Source organism: Lagopus leucura, unplaced genomic scaffold, assembly GCF_019238085.1.
Source record: "Lagopus leucura isolate 7727_CA_CO unplaced genomic scaffold, USGS_WTPT01 Super-Scaffold_100157, whole genome shotgun sequence".
Taxonomy (NCBI): domain Eukaryota; kingdom Metazoa; phylum Chordata; class Aves; order Galliformes; family Phasianidae; genus Lagopus; species Lagopus leucura.
The window spans coordinates 2,481,126-2,496,916 of NW_024962334.1; the positions used below are offsets into that span (position 1 = coordinate 2,481,126).

The following is a 15,791-nucleotide window of genomic DNA, read 5'->3' on the forward strand; positions in this document are numbered from 1 at the left end:
GAGGCTGGGCCGAGAAATTCAGTGAGAAGAGCCACTGCCATGATAGCACAGGGCATGGCATTGGCCACATTACCAACTGTCCTGGGCTGCACGTAGTACTGTGGGATTCTCCACCTGATTCTGTAGTGCCACTGGAGCAGAGCTTCTAGTTTAGCTTGCTCCAAGACAATTCTGGACTACACACATCAAACAAGAGGCAGATGGTGAAATCATTAGGATTCATTTCAAGTATACACTACTGCTCTAAACCAAATCTCTTTAGTAGATGCAGCCTACTATACAATAAGATTTATTTTATGAACAGTGGTTTACTCCTGCATTCCTCTACCACTTCAACAAAAAGTTTTCCCTTATTAATACCAGTAAGTTCAGCTTTTTCAACCTCAGTTTCTAATGGCCACCATGTCACTTATGAAATGATCAGATTAGGAGACAAAGAGAATGTAAGTGAAATGTGACTGTGTATAAATTGCTTGGTATTGGAAATCTCATCCCATTCTGTTATTTACTTTTCTCCAAGTAAGATAATTATATTTGTATAGGTATACGTATAGATATAGATTAGATGTTACATTACAAAGCCACAAGGGTTCCTGATCTTGTTAACATGATGGTTGTCATAGTTTGTTTTGTTTTGCATGAGCAGGAGCTCATTACTGAGAGCCCTTGTCATTTACATCGACCTATGTCTTCTTAATGAAGCATTTCTGAAATGAATGGCAGGACATATACATTTCAGTTCAAACCCTACCTTGCTCCCACTGAAGTAAATGAGACTTCAAGACAAAGGAAGCTTTGTTTTTACAGGTACACTCTCTTCTCCTGTTCAGTATGCTTTTAGGGAAGACCAATACTGACTTTCAAATCATTTTACTTTCAGGCATTATTTCAGCTGGACTATTTGGCTACTCTCTGCACTAGGTTGCTTGCACAGTCATGCACTCCTAGGCTTAAAAGAAGCTGTAATTTTTTGTGTTCCTTCAAGTGCAGTTGGATACTATAAGGCAAACAGACAAGCCTCGCTCTGTCCCAGTTAGCCAAAATGGGTATAGTTTGCTGTGCAGAAGAGGTGAACTAAAAACAAGTTTCACTGCTGGGGAGGGTAATAGCAGCACTGCTTTTGCATCAGTTCCCTGCCAGGCAATCCATAGACTGACGCTGATGGTTGCTCTGGAGGGAGTCACTTACCCTCCAAGCTAGAGGTAAGATGCCAGATAAGCAGTAGCCTGTAACAGGGAATTAAAAGAAGAGAGAAAACCAGGGGGAAAGATTAAGATAATTAACCTTTGTATATCGTATCCAACATAAATCCTATTGTCAGAATCTGTTGTTCAAGTACCTGACAAACTTTTGTTTCCATTATATGGAAAGTTGCGTACCTTTCATGGTTTTATAATAAACTGGAAGTGAGTAACAGTGTGATATCAAAGGAAATAAAACTCCAGTTGCTATTGCTGCTGGGGTTGCCTTCTGAATGTGGCTTACACAATATTTCATCTGTGCTGACACCTTTCACTCTCAATTATTTGGCTGCTGTCAAAACAAATCAATCAAATTATAGCACAGTGTCTTCATGTTACCATTCCACTGCAAGTTACTTGCATTAGCTTTGAGATATACGGAAGTATAAAATTTATCTCTATTATTTATTTAATACAACTTTCTCCCCTGTGAGTTAACTCACAAACACAGCAAACTCAAATTATCTGATGTCAAACATTGAATATACATAAATATCACCAAGAAATTGCAAAATAATGGCACTCATGGGAACAAAAATGCATAAAGATACACTTGATAAGTCTTACACTTACAACCAACAATGTTCTTCTGACAAATGGAACAAATAGTATATGTTTTTAATTTTAGTTGCAACTGGCCAAGGTTCTCATATTAGATAAATGCAATTTCATAAGATACAACTTTGAACTACTGTTCCTGCTAAGGCATGGTAAAAAAAAAAAAAAAGAAAGAAAAAAAAAAGAAAAAGATTTAAGGAACAGATTTTGTTAGCAGTACAATGAAAAAAAAACAAGCAAACCTGGGTCTGAATATTTCTAAACATGCTACAGTGCTAGGAGGGAAGCATTATCTTCCTTTACAGTTCACAAACACTGATCTGGGAAAAGAAAGGCCAACATCTCAAAGAGATTCTCTGAAAGTGATTGCTTCGTTCAGATTGCTAGACCCACAGTTCTCAAAGAACATGCACAGAATTTGTTCTTGAGACATATTATTATTTTAAAAATAAATAAATAAAGGAATCAACTTTCAGGTTGCCAGTAAATGAATTTCCTGAAAATGCACTGCTGTCATTTTCTTGCTTTTTGGACAGGATGCATTTTTTGTTAAGAGCTGCATCTACTAGAATACAGGAACTCAGTTTACAACAGGTTTATCAGCACCAGATATTTATCTTTTCTTCATTTACTACAGTTATATAATGGGAAATCAGTTGCACCATTAAAGATACATTAGAGAATATTTGAGTTCTGAATAACTTTAAAGCGGAATATACAGGACAGACAAGAACAACCAGCACTGAATGAGGAAAGAGACTAGAGAAATAGTATCTGAGAAAATGAAAGGGAAAGATATCAAAGAATCAGATTCTCTAAATCTAAAGCATCAGTGTTGACTTGAACATGAATTAAATCATGGAAGTGAAATGAGAAGCTTGTTTTTATGCTGAAAATTTCTTTTCAACATTGCATGATTAGTAATAATGAAACATAAAAACAAAGTGAAAGAAGAGTATGCAGAACATGTTAAATATATAGCTTATTAAATTTAAAAGCAATATTGTTCTTATAATGTGTAAGTAAATAAAACCAAGACAGGCAATGGTCTTAGAATCTGTAGTGTGGTGGATCCGATTAATCTCAGCAAAAAATTCCAGTCCATCTGCTGGCTGGAAAAGGTCACTATAGGTCCCAAATGTGGGAAATTCACCTTATTATTCCAGATACTGAAATCATTACTAGGCCTCACCAATAGCCTGTCTTAGACCTATGAACCAGAACAAACTTAAGAATTAAGAGTACAATTAACGTTTACAAGATCTAAATACGTCTGAAGAGCTCTACATGTTCAACAGCAGTGACTTAGAGCCTTTTTTGCAGGAAAGCATAGGGATAACTACCAGAATATTGACTTAGAGGTGTTAAAAGAGTGCAGAAAAGGTGTGAATTATTTGCCCTCATACAGGATATCTGGGGTGGAACAGAATACCAACACGAAGCAGAGCTTCATGAGCCTGCTCTCTGCTGCATCTGCCGGAGCTACAGGCTTGTAAAGACAAAATGTTTCAGGGATGGACTAAAGCTTCAAGAGTCAGTGGCAAAATGCAACTGAGGCATGAGGATCTCCATGGATAGAGGATTCTACACAAAGGACATAAAATTGCATAGTTACCTGGGGACAAAAAAATCCAAGCAAGTTTTACTTTCATCATTACTGAGTTCTCACGACTTTTCTCAGGTGACAAAAGATAGGGCAGGAGAAGGCCTTGAGATGTGCCAGGGAGGGATTAAATTGTTTATTAAGGCAGATTTCTTCATAGAGAGGGTGGTCAAGCATTGGAATGGGTTGCCCGGGGAGATGGTGACATCCTCATCCCTGGGAATATTGAGGGGATGTACAGTGTGGTATTAAAGGACATGCTTGTTGATGGGACTTGGTAGGTCAGGCTGGTGGTTGGAAGGGGTGGTCTTGAAGTTCTTTTCCAAACAAATTGGAAAATCTCTAGTTTCTAATTTCTACTTTTAAGTAAATCTCAACAGTAGGCAGAATGTATTTATTTGTTTAATTTTTGAAAAAGAAAAGAATGTTGTAAAATGTTTCAAGATTCATAATCTTCAAGACTGTAACAAGAAAGACACAACTCACCTACAGAACTTATGATGAGAAAAAGATACAAAAAATACAAGAGGAAGTATCCAAAAAAAAAAAAAAAAAAAAAAAAAAAAAAAAAAAAAAGGAAAGAAAGAAAAATAAAAGAATGAAAAGAGGCCTGTGGTTCTGTAGACTTTAAAAACATTTCATTAAAGGAATTGACTCCCAAGCCATTAACTTGAATGTTTCATGGATTCAAAATTCACACCATTAAAAGTGCCCATAAACCCAGTGGGTCAATAAAGACTTTGTTGTTTTTATGAGTCCCTAAATATATATGTGCTTGATTAGAATCTCACCGGTCTATCATGAACACAAGTTTGTGTGCAGGGAGTTTTTAAAACATGAATCATAGGATTTTATTAATACAAACACAACAGAAAAACAAAGGAAATTAAACCGCAAGGACTATAAATGTCTGACTTAAATCCACCAAGGCAAGGAAATTAAGAGAGAAGGCTGCAAATCCATCCTGGTAATCCTTCTGTAGCTCACTGTATTGCATTTAGGAGTCTTGGATCAGCATATGAACCATAGATGCATATGTCATACAGATGCACCTATTGATTTCCATGTGATCCACCAGTGCATGCAGCATATTTGCTACAATGCACAGGTGAGGAACAGATTGACAAACATCAGCTAGAACTTCTACTTGCATTCCCAATTTCTTGGCTTTTGTAAGATTACAGTAAGTTAAGTGCTTACCATTATTGGAATGAGTTTTCTCTACGTTAATTTAAATTGTCACGGTCTAAATTCAAGATGATTAAAGGCAAACAGGTGCAAAGTTATACTTTAAAAACAGCATTAAAATGCATCCATGTTCTGGTTGACAGAAATTTCATTTACAACCTTGCACACAGAATATTCCTGCCAGAAGCAGTATCAGTCTGAGTTAGAGCTAGGAGGATGACTGGTGCTGAATAAAGTGCTACGTGCCCTTAAATACCCAGGTTTTAGATACTAGTCACTCCACTGTTCTTAGCCTAGTGACCATGCCTGCTCAGAAGGTAGTTAACTAATAGGTTTTTGGTGGAAAATTAAGAGAGGATCAGATCACTTTTGTCTTTCCCATCTGCTCCTCGTCAAACAAGTTGGAAACTTAGACCCAGCCAAAACTTGGCTTGCAAATAAGTAAATGTGAACAGTTTGATTTCAGAATTAATTTAATCTATATAACTTCATTACTGATGTTGTTCCATATTCATTAGTAATGAAAAAACAGGCATTGTCTAGGTCTATTTTGAGTAGAAATCAACAATGGAGCATACAAACTTTAATAGGCCTTAAAATTATGGGCAAAAAAAAATTAAACAGTTGACGCACTATGAGCGATCAGTAAACAACCAGTAGCAAATAAATCCCCAAACCTTTCACATTCCCTCTGTGAAGGCAGCAATTTGCCACTGTGCAAAATGAACAATTAACAAGGGAGCACATCATTCCCACGGGTGAAGCCTTGTATGAGGAAAAGCATCACAAATGGAAAACCAGCCCGCAAAGGTTCTTGCATCTTTTCTCCCAAAAGTGTGTTAAGTCCCCCAAACTGTACGTTTCCTAGCAAATAGCTGGAGACACAAAACCTACTGCATTAGACCATCTTTAGGAATGTCTGCCTGTTTTCTCAGTTCCTCTACAGCACAGAGAGGATGGAACACAGGTGTCTGAGGAAGCCTGCTGCTAGTCCATAGGCGTTCTGTGTACATCACATTATGTTTGAGAATTTATTTTACTTCTTTCCACGTACTGAGTTAGGGAGGTTTCTCTTAAAGGGTCATTAACCCCTCCTCTGTGTGAGAAAGCCCTTCACAATGACTGTACTACATGCAGCATTTATGCAGTATTAGTGGACGCTTGTTTGGTTTGAGGGCTTACTGAAATTGCTAGCGAGTGCAGCTCCTTTTCTTGGTTCTTGTCATTCATGTTCCGGTTATGTTAGTACACTGCAGAAGTACCTGGGAATAAACTATTCCTCTAAGTGAAACATCATTTTGATTATTACTGACATTGGTGCTCATTAAAATACATAAGTGAAACACTGCTTTTCTGTAGACTCTGAAAGCTATTTCATGTTACTTGAAGGGGAATACAAATGAATAGGGACTGCGTCACTTCAGTTAAAAGGGGAAAATGTTCTAGAAACCAGAATTTGGACTCTAGATCAGTAAGCAATTGAGGCTTGTAGTTTATCTATTTATTTTGTCTCTTTCTTGTTTTTCATCTCTCTGACTTCTGATTTTTAAGATCTGTGGGCAAAAGGAGAAAGAGCACGTTTACTTTTTCTGTTGCTCAATTAATGATCAAATCTATGTTCAAAAGAAACAAGACCTAATCAATGCAAACAATATTTTTTTTTGCTTTTGTTACCATAATGTTTTTAACCAACATTAGTTTTGACTGATCATATTAAAAAAAAAAAAAGCTTTCTAAATTTTTCTGCTGTTATCTACTGTTACCCATATGAATTTATTTGAATAGCTGTTACCTAGCTGTCAAGATGTTTAATATATTTCCTTTTCCACTGTGTTGCAGCTAAAATATGATCAGCTGCTGTTTAAATAATGTAATTATTTCACATTTTCATTCATGCAATGCTTCCTTTCAGCACTGAAGCCTTTCTCTAATGATTTGGGGAGATAGTCTTTTCTCATTTCTTTCAGAACTCAAGACTGAGAAACTCTGACTTGGAAATAAATTATTGATACCCATTTTAAGAACAGCACAATGCATAGTGAAAATTAAACATGCAAAGTTTCCACGTCATGAAACTTGCTGATTTATTTTGTTTTATTTATTTTGAGGTACAAGTATCATTCAGGCTCTATAGTGGTGAAGTCTAAAACAATATTGTCTCATCGATATGCTGTGCAATAGATCTGGGCCAGCCATCGTGGAGAGACTCAAATTCTGGTCCACAGAGCATAGGTAGCTAGCACTGAGCTGGCAGATGACACAGAGCTAGTTTCTTCTCATTTCAACAGGCCTACTGTATTAAAAGGATAGCTAAAATAGCATTAACATTTTAGTTCAAAATTCCTTAGCTGTCATGGAAAACTGAATGAAATGAGAGGTCAGGCTGAAGACAGCAACTCTTCAACGTGGAATCGAAAGGGATAAAAATATCTTAAGAGAACAAGACAAACCAAACTCTTTTCTTCCAAAGTAACTTTCTGTTCAGATATACAGAAATATTGTGATCTAGAAAAAGCAGATGGATTTGGGGAGACAGTACTTTTCTACAAAAAACAGCTTCCAGACATTGCTCTGAGATTTAAAAAAAAAAAATTAAAAAAAAAAAAAAAGATTATTTACAGCCAATTGATAACTGAAGATTAAGGAATTTCACTGGATAAGTCATATTGTGCGAGTAATTTCCATATCATTAATCATGCTGTTTTACCGATGTCCTGAATTTTTAAAGGAACTCCTGTTTTCTCTTTCCAAATACTTAATGTATCTCCTCTATGAATTCTATCATTGAATGCTTTTTTTTCCTCACTATCCATAAGCAAGAATTTTCATTTTCCATCCATTCACCTTGAGATGAAATTATTCTGAGCTCCATAAGAAAATCATCTATGCACACAGTTCATACAAAAATTAGTGGAACTGCCCACATTAAAGCAGGTTAAATCAAAGATTTTCTGAATTCCTACGTTATTCCAGAATTCTGTAGGATGTCTTTTGATTTACCTGGCTAGGCTAGTTTGAGATGAAGATTTTACTGATGAGAGAATAAAAACTAGAGAAGAACCTGGCCAAAGAAGCTTTTGACATCTAAGTTTGATTGCACTGAACGTGCAGGGGCAGCAGATGTTGACAAGAATGGGAGCAATAAGACAGGCTGGAAAACAGCATGCAAACATGTCCCCCAGTCATCTATGTTGACAATGCCACACAGATAGGTTTAAAAGAGAAGAAAGTTGAAGAATATGGTTTGATTTTACCCACAGGGCATGAATTACCAAAGCAGCTTGAAGGAAACGCTACTATAAAATCCTGTCTCTAAAAAAAATAACACACATTCTATGGTTATCTTGCAAATGATCATAACAAATATGAACCAGAAATCAGTCATGGAACTGATGATATCACACAGCTAAAGACATTGTCCAGAAACAAAGCACTGTCATCCAACTCTTGGGAAGTTGTGAGGTGTTTAGAGGGATGGGAGGGGAGAATACAGAAGCGTACAAACAGCAAAGCAAGTAACTTAATTCACAGTTGTTGTCACATTTGGGTTCTTCATGGAAGATATGATTGCCTCCACCTCTACCCGATGACCCAGCAAGTCCCTTAGTAAAGATTAGAGGAAAACTTTCCATCTGTTAAAGCCATTCCTCGCAACATTTATTTGGTAGCAGAGTTGCACCTTTTAGCTATCAATTACACACCCAAGGATAAACTAAATAGCAAGGGTTGCCGGACTTAATCCCTAACAGCTTTGCAACACAGGGCAAATAAATGATGTAAGAACTGCACGAGCTTATGTTTATTTATAATACTACATACACAGCAGCCATAACCTGGAGCACTCCAGAATAGAAGGATACATTTTTATAATGCCTGTTTCTTCATTAAGATTTCATCATCCACCTACGCTAAAAAGCCACTTCTCCTTCACTTTGTTATATCTGTTTTTACCCGCTCCTGGTCCTGCATTATTTTTTTAATCTCCAGTTCCCTACTTTACATGCACTCTCAAATTTTAAACAAGCAAAATTTGTGCATTAGTGTGTCCTTTTCATCTATGATTTATGAATGACAGGTTCTTCGGTGCAGCTTAATGGTATGAGAGAGACATTATTTTAAACATTAAAGTGAAAACCATTTACAACTATGATAAGAGAGGTCTGTTGACATTAAACTTTAAAACATGCACAAGGTAAAGGCAAGCAGCTGCTCCAACAGGTGAGAGTACTATGCATGTAGTTTGTAAAGGAGTTTGTTCAGCACATGAGCTGTCTCTTCCTTTGCTCTGTTTCACAACCTGTAGGATTTGGTGCTTCAAGCCATTCAGGAAATAGCCAACAACCCACAGTACAATCACCTGAAAAGCACTTAGGGGGCAGTGCAGAGCATTCACTTAATATAATTCATATTTTGGCTGAGGAAAACTTTCTACCACTTATTTCAGCAATCAATAATCACACAGATAAACAAACCAACTATTTGAAAGAGCTAAAGTTTTATTTTGATATTGCCTGCTCACACCTCTATTACTTTCATGTGGACAGCCAACTGCTGTCTGGGAAGCAACCAAAATAATAAGCAGTAAATAAATATGCATTTTATATCACAAGTGTTTGGACTGCGTACTGGTTCTAACAGCATGGAACACTAAGGTGGAAGAGATACCTGGTGTCTCATTAAACAGCTTCTCAGTCTGATTTTAGACAATAAGGAGGCTACAGTAGACACCTTAAGGCAGAACTGTTGCAAACACGGCACAGCTCAGAGAGTGGGAAGGCAGTAAGGCAGAACCTTACTGGCAAAGCAGTCCTCCCACAGTAAGAAAGAGAATGTGCATCCCAGGCAGTAGTGCCAGCTAACTGAGAAAGCTCTTATTTTATAACAGGATTTAGAAAGTTATTTTAAAGCGATACTCTGTTTTTAGCTGCCTCCATTCACTCAGCTACTCTAATCAGCAATGGTTAAACAGAATACTTATTTTCACGTTGCCATTTGAAATTCTGAAGCGAAATCTGAGTAGAGAACATTGATCACTGATGACAGAAAAGCCTAATGAATCATTCAAGTACTTTACAGTACTGACCTAGAGAATGTAAGAGCCCAACCTCCACTCCAGTTTTATAAAAATGCAAATATCCCTCAAGTATCTCTCAAGTATTCAAAACTAAAGCAAGCATTAACTTTCAATAAGTATCAAGAGCAACATTTCACTGAAAGAAGAGACAGCTCTGTTTAAAAGAGACAAAGTGAAACAAACAGGCAAAAGACTCTGCCAGAAAAATGCTAAACACAACCTACCTTGTAGATTTTGCAATGGCAAAGTCATGATGCCTCCTGCTGCAGCTGCTGCTACCAGTCCTTGGATGTTGGTGAGATTTGCTGTTGGTAGAGTTAGGACCAGTCCTTGTTGGCCTCCCAGCTGTCCAGCCATGTTGAAAGGAATAAGAATCGGTTGATTCAGGGCCGGCGTGCCTCCTGGCATCACCCCTGCTACTGCTGAGGCTAACTGTTGGGCTGTCAGTAATGGCTGTAATGAAACACAGACAGCAGCATGCCTATTTTACCATGCACAGCTCAGTGGTACACAGTATTACTTCTTCTGTTTGGGATCCTTCAGTGTTGCAGTACAAACACGCACTTCTTCCAGTATCTCAAAGCACGCACTCTCACCAACCCAAAAAGCACTGCCAGACACTTCAGACTGAAACTGTAATTTATATTGCCATGTAGCATGGTAGCAACTTGAGTTGAATCTAAACTGGAAAATGTATTACATGTGCACTGACAACAATTCATGAACACAAGACGGCTGAACTCAAGTCAGCTCACAAGTATCTAAAAGCTAATATTTCCCAAATTTTTCCAGTTGTACATTGATTGGTAAGAGCTGAAAGCAGCAGTTACCAGCAATTACCAGAAGCTCTGTAGACCAAGTAGGATGCAAAACAGTTTCGTGAAGTGGAAGAACATTAAGAATCTTCTTAGAGTATAGTTGAAGTTTGATAAAACCATGAAGTGATATGGAAAACTTTTTAAAAGGATTAACAGAGCCATGCTATTATGCTTACATTTTGCTGAAAAGAAAATATTTGATATAAATGATTATGAAATGCCTTTACTAATGCAGGAGCTGTGTGTGACATGCAGAACTGTCAGAGCCGACAAGGTTACATTAAAATTGCACTAGCTTTTTAATATTAAATCATGACTTGTATTTCAAAAATAACTTATATAAGAAGTTCAAAGCATTTAACCTCCTAAACATACAAAGCTGCTTAAATTTATCTTAAGAAAGCATACAGAAAGCTAGTCCTTTCAAATACCTTTTAAAGCAAACGCAAGATACATCCACGTTCCCTTTTTGTAAGACAGAATACAGCCAAACAGAACCACATTTTCTGCATTGCACAGATAAAAGACGATCATTCGCAACTATTCATCCAATTGCATGCCTCAATTAGTCAAAAGGAAAGATACTGACCTGAGGCCCAACAGGGAACGCAGGATGGGACTGACTGGGTTGGTGCTGGTCACCTGGGCTTGTATCAGACAGCACTGTGTTTCCTCTGGCCTCTAGAATCCAAAGAGGAAATCGACTTTAATATCAAGCCTAGGGACTGGCACATTATCTTCTACTCTGATGTCACATAACATCAAGCTGAAAATGACATGTTAAAGTGCTTTATCAATAACTCAAGCACTCAAATCACTTATCAGCTGCATAAATTATGCTAACATTCATTCAGAACAGCCAACTCATTCAAGGAGATACAAAAATCTGACAGCAGTGAAACTGAAGCTATCATCAACCCAGCTAATGTGGGTTGCATTATACATCAATTTACATACAGTACATGAGCACTCTGCTTGTGTGGGAACTGCATTTTCTACGCTTAGGTGAGCATCAGCCTTTCTAATTTCTGAAGGCAAAAATTATCTGAAAAGCAATCAAGTCACATCTATTTGTATCTTAATAATTTTCTTTTGCCACTTACTGAGGCAGAAAAGACTCTGATGCACAATAAAAAGGCGCTATGGAAAGTGAAAGCAAGTATGTTTCCAAATGACAGCTATTTCCCTTGCTTTCTAAATTGCACATGGGGGGAGAGCAAAACTATGTGAAACCAAGGCTTTTCACCATGTATTAAATTGATCAATATCCAACAATCAAACTGTATGCTGGGCACTAATGACTTGCTAAGCACAGAACAGAGTCCAGCCCTACCGGATTTCGCTGAAGCCTGCAGAACAGATTTGAAAAGAATAAAGGGAAAGGAAAAAATGCCCTATCAGTCGCAACAAAGTACCAAGATGTTTTCAAAACTAAGTCCCTATCTTCTGTTTCCTCCAGGTGTAGCACTCGCATTGATTCACAAACTTTTCCAGCACTGATGGCGAGATCAGGCCCACATTTGCCTTTGAAGCTGAAAGATTGGCAGCAAGTATCAGAAGTAGCTGCAGGACTACTGTGGTCTTTCAAAAAGAAGATCCTGGCTATGACTTAGGTTTCCCGGTTAGTATGATAGCTTTTGTTCTTTTAGTTATTTTCTGATCTGGGGATGAAATCCCATTCCGAGTAAACCTTAACAAGATGCTCTTTTCCAATGTTTGTCCTATGAATAGCAAGTGCAAGACAATTCAGAACCAGTTTATTGGCACACCATGGTGTGCTCAGGAAAAGGGATATGATTCTGTCATACTTATAAATTTTAAAGAGGGTATTATCAGCTCATTTAAAACAAATTCTTCTATATATTCTCTAAGGGGACAGGCTTATAAATAATGGAAATGTGAAAAAATACTTCAGCGCATTAAGGTACAAATAAAATTGACTGCTACATATTATTCAATTGACTTCCATCTCTACAGCAAGGTGTCAATCATAACAGCATTTTACAATAGGATTAAACAATAAGTGTGCAGACTTATGCTGAAATCAGAAAATCTGATTAATTTGTAATATATTTGTGTGTTCTCAAAGTCAGAAATGGACATTGCTTTGGGAATACTTACAAACATTCTATTGAAATATCTGGTTTGGAAGTAATAAAAATACACAGATTTGCTGACATTTTATGAGGTGAATTCTGTAAAAATATGCTTGGCATTTTCATGACCACGGTGATTTAATAATGAGAATTAGATGACCTACTATAATTGGTGAGCATGCCAACAATTGCCTAATAACCTGCAAAAAAAGATCAAATCACAAAAATTGTTATGCGCAATTTACTCATCTGAGTTACCTGAGAAGAAAAATGTAACTAGATATGTGAGACTTGATGAAAACAGTTTCTTTCAAATGCATTTCAGTCCTAATCTTGCTCCCATCCCTAAGACCAAACATAGGTTTTCTTCAGTATGGGCTCCTCCTGTGCATGATAAGGAGCTATGTTACTATACACCATTTTACCTTAGGTAATTTCCACATAATATTATAGGGTTTTCTTTTAATCTTCTCATTACAGCTCATGTATGAAGTGATATTAGATCAGAGACTCAATATCAATGAATATATCACTCCCCATTAGGATCAACTCTCACAAATCAATTTTGTTTATGCAATTTTAAGGGCTGAGAATTTTGTCTTTGTGTGTGATTTAGTTAATATTAAAACAAGCTCTTGATAATCTGTCATGTCACTAAATTACACTACGAAAGCTCTGAGAGAAGAGCAAATCTGGAGTCAAATATTTACTAGAATTAGATTTGTTGCAATTACTAAAGCTTGAGTTCTCAGAAAATAAATAAGAAGTTCTGAAGGAATATGCTTGTGCTTCAGTATTTTTTCATGGTACAGCCAAGAACCACTGTTTTCTGTTATCTGTACCCTAAGGATTTTGTAATATCCCATCTCACAAGCTGCATGTTGTACAAGTGGGTTACACAGAACCGTAAAGCCAAAATGAATTGCATTCCTTTCCTTTCGCATCGCGCTAATTGGAACCACTTAGGATTACATTCATTTCATATGGTCACTCACTGCAGATGATACATCTTTTAATTCCACTGCTTGAACGCTCTGCCTGCTTCTTTTAGCTCGCTTTCCACATGAAAGTACCTCAGTAAAACAGTACACACTTGCATGTGCCTTAACGTATGTATTCCTCATAATATACCTCAGATATTCCTCATTCACTTACAAGGTACTTGAGCCTCTTCCAATCCTCCTTCTACAACAGCCACTCAAGTCATTTATTTATTTTTTTTTTTCTGAAACACAAGGAAAGCAGCCTGCCAAGCTGTCAGTAAACATGGAGCAGCAAGAATTTCAGGATTAAGTTCTGTTGCACTGCACAAAGCCACAGCATCTGTTCTTCACCGCATATGGTCTTCAGTGAGGATCACAGGTCAGAGCTCCCAGAAAGGCAAAGTACAGCACAAAACCCTGTTAGAAGGCTGCTTTTCCCTTTCTACCTAATAATGCTAATGGGGTGGATCCCTCCGAGTTCCAGAAATCCAAAGAGCTGGGAGAGTGCTCTGTCTCATGTACTGTTTCTGATTCATAGACTCATTGCTGCTGAGTTGGAAAAAAGCCTTCTTAAGACCACTGGCTTCACCTGGCAAGTGTGAGCCCTTGCATTATTTTCCCCTTAGCATTCCCACTTTGATTTGGGAGCTCATTAGTTCCAGATGCTAGAATGACCTCTGCAGGTAGATGAATTCCACTGTCTAAATTCCACTCCCTACTAATAAAAATAGGCTGTCAGAATTTAGCATATATTTTCCACTTGCCCAGACCCAGGCTGTCACCTTGTGCTGGGCAGCCCTCCAGTGCTGTGCAGTCTTCTATCTACAATGGAATTGCAGCAAGGATTGGAACTGGGGGGTTACCAGTAACACCCTTCATTTCTCAACCAGGCTTTGGAGATGGTGTTCTCATTACACCCATTCTTGCTGGTGCACCTAGGGCAAGGGGAAGGCAAGAGGTAATTCTTAACACTATAGACCTAGGCAGGCAGCTGAGACTTCGCTTGTAACTGAGAGCTGCCTTCTTAGCCCAGCTCAATGAGCTGGCTCAGTACTGCCACAGGAAAAGATAGGTGAGCTGCTGCCATTACTGAATGGCTGTAGACAAGGCTTTAATATTTAATAAGCAGTATTCATCATATGTGATTCATCATAAATTAATTATAAATTATATAATACATACATTCACCTCTCATCCCACCAAGGGGCTGAGAGGGCATGACATAATAAAAAATTGAAGTGCACTGTAAACATTGCAAAATAACCCTCTTAAAATAAATTATTATTTGAAATAAAGCTAAGTAAAAGAAAGGCAACCCTTATCTCCCCATATCAAAAAAGAAAATAAAATCCTCAAAAGCAAGCAAAGCCCTTGTTTAACAACACATAGCTTGAAAATGAGAAAGCCACATGAGGAAAGTCAGCAGGGAAAAAAAACCTCCATATCCCAAGGCCTCTGAGCATAATGTGAAATTACAGCTGTAAAAGCACTACTTATAGCCAAGCACTCCAGTTTCCTTCATTGTGTTTTGCACACATCTTCAGCAGACAAACGGGTAACTGAGCTCCAAACGCTTTTATCTCAGTGCCCCCTTACACAAAGGAGGGACCACTCCAATCCCCCTTTCACTGATGTAGAGACTCAGATCCAGATGCTCAAATCAGCACAGTTTAGGCACCCAGATCTCTTCAGCTGTAGTTATGTGGTTTAGGAAACTCTCAAACTCTGCTCCAAAGCTCACCCAAGCCAACGTTCAAAGCACAGCATGGAGCTAACCTCAGCACGTGATCTGAACACAGCCAATCTCTTTGTGGTTTACCAGAAATTAATTCAACATTAATGTGTTTTGTGTTTGTATCAGAACTGGGGAGATGCTGGGCTATCCCTTTCTAGTACTTTGAAAAGCAAGCAGGATCAAATGCAGTAATAGCAGTAGTCAAAAGAATATATAAATCCTTCTGAAATAACAATTTAAGCAAATATTTTAAATGAATCAAAGCTAATAAAAGAATGTGACATTGCAAGCAAAAGTCCATATTATATTAAAATTATTAGATACAGTTCTACAGTGTCACATTACTTGTATTTATCTCTAATGAGAAATCAAGAGTAGACTTCTTTCTTCCTCATTGAGCCAATTCACACTAAAGATTCATGTTTAAGAATGAAATCATGAAAGTGAAAAAATAGTCTTATATTTTAAAAACCAATAAACTCACTGTCTGAGTAA

General features: G+C 37.5%; 1 protein-coding gene across 1 annotated transcript in view; it reads right to left on the minus strand.

Annotated features, from left to right (window-relative positions):
* Positions 1-15,791, minus strand: part of POU6F2 (POU class 6 homeobox 2) — a 247,270-nt gene that overhangs the window by 164,169 nt on the left and 67,310 nt on the right. Inside the window, exons 2-3 of the mRNA XM_042888910.1 lie at positions 11,072-11,163; positions 9,889-10,117 (exon numbers count right to left, since the gene is read on the minus strand). Of these exons, the coding sequence (XP_042744844.1) occupies positions 9,889-10,117; positions 11,072-11,163 (321 nt within the window). The remainder of the gene's footprint in view (positions 1-9,888; positions 10,118-11,071; positions 11,164-15,791) is intronic.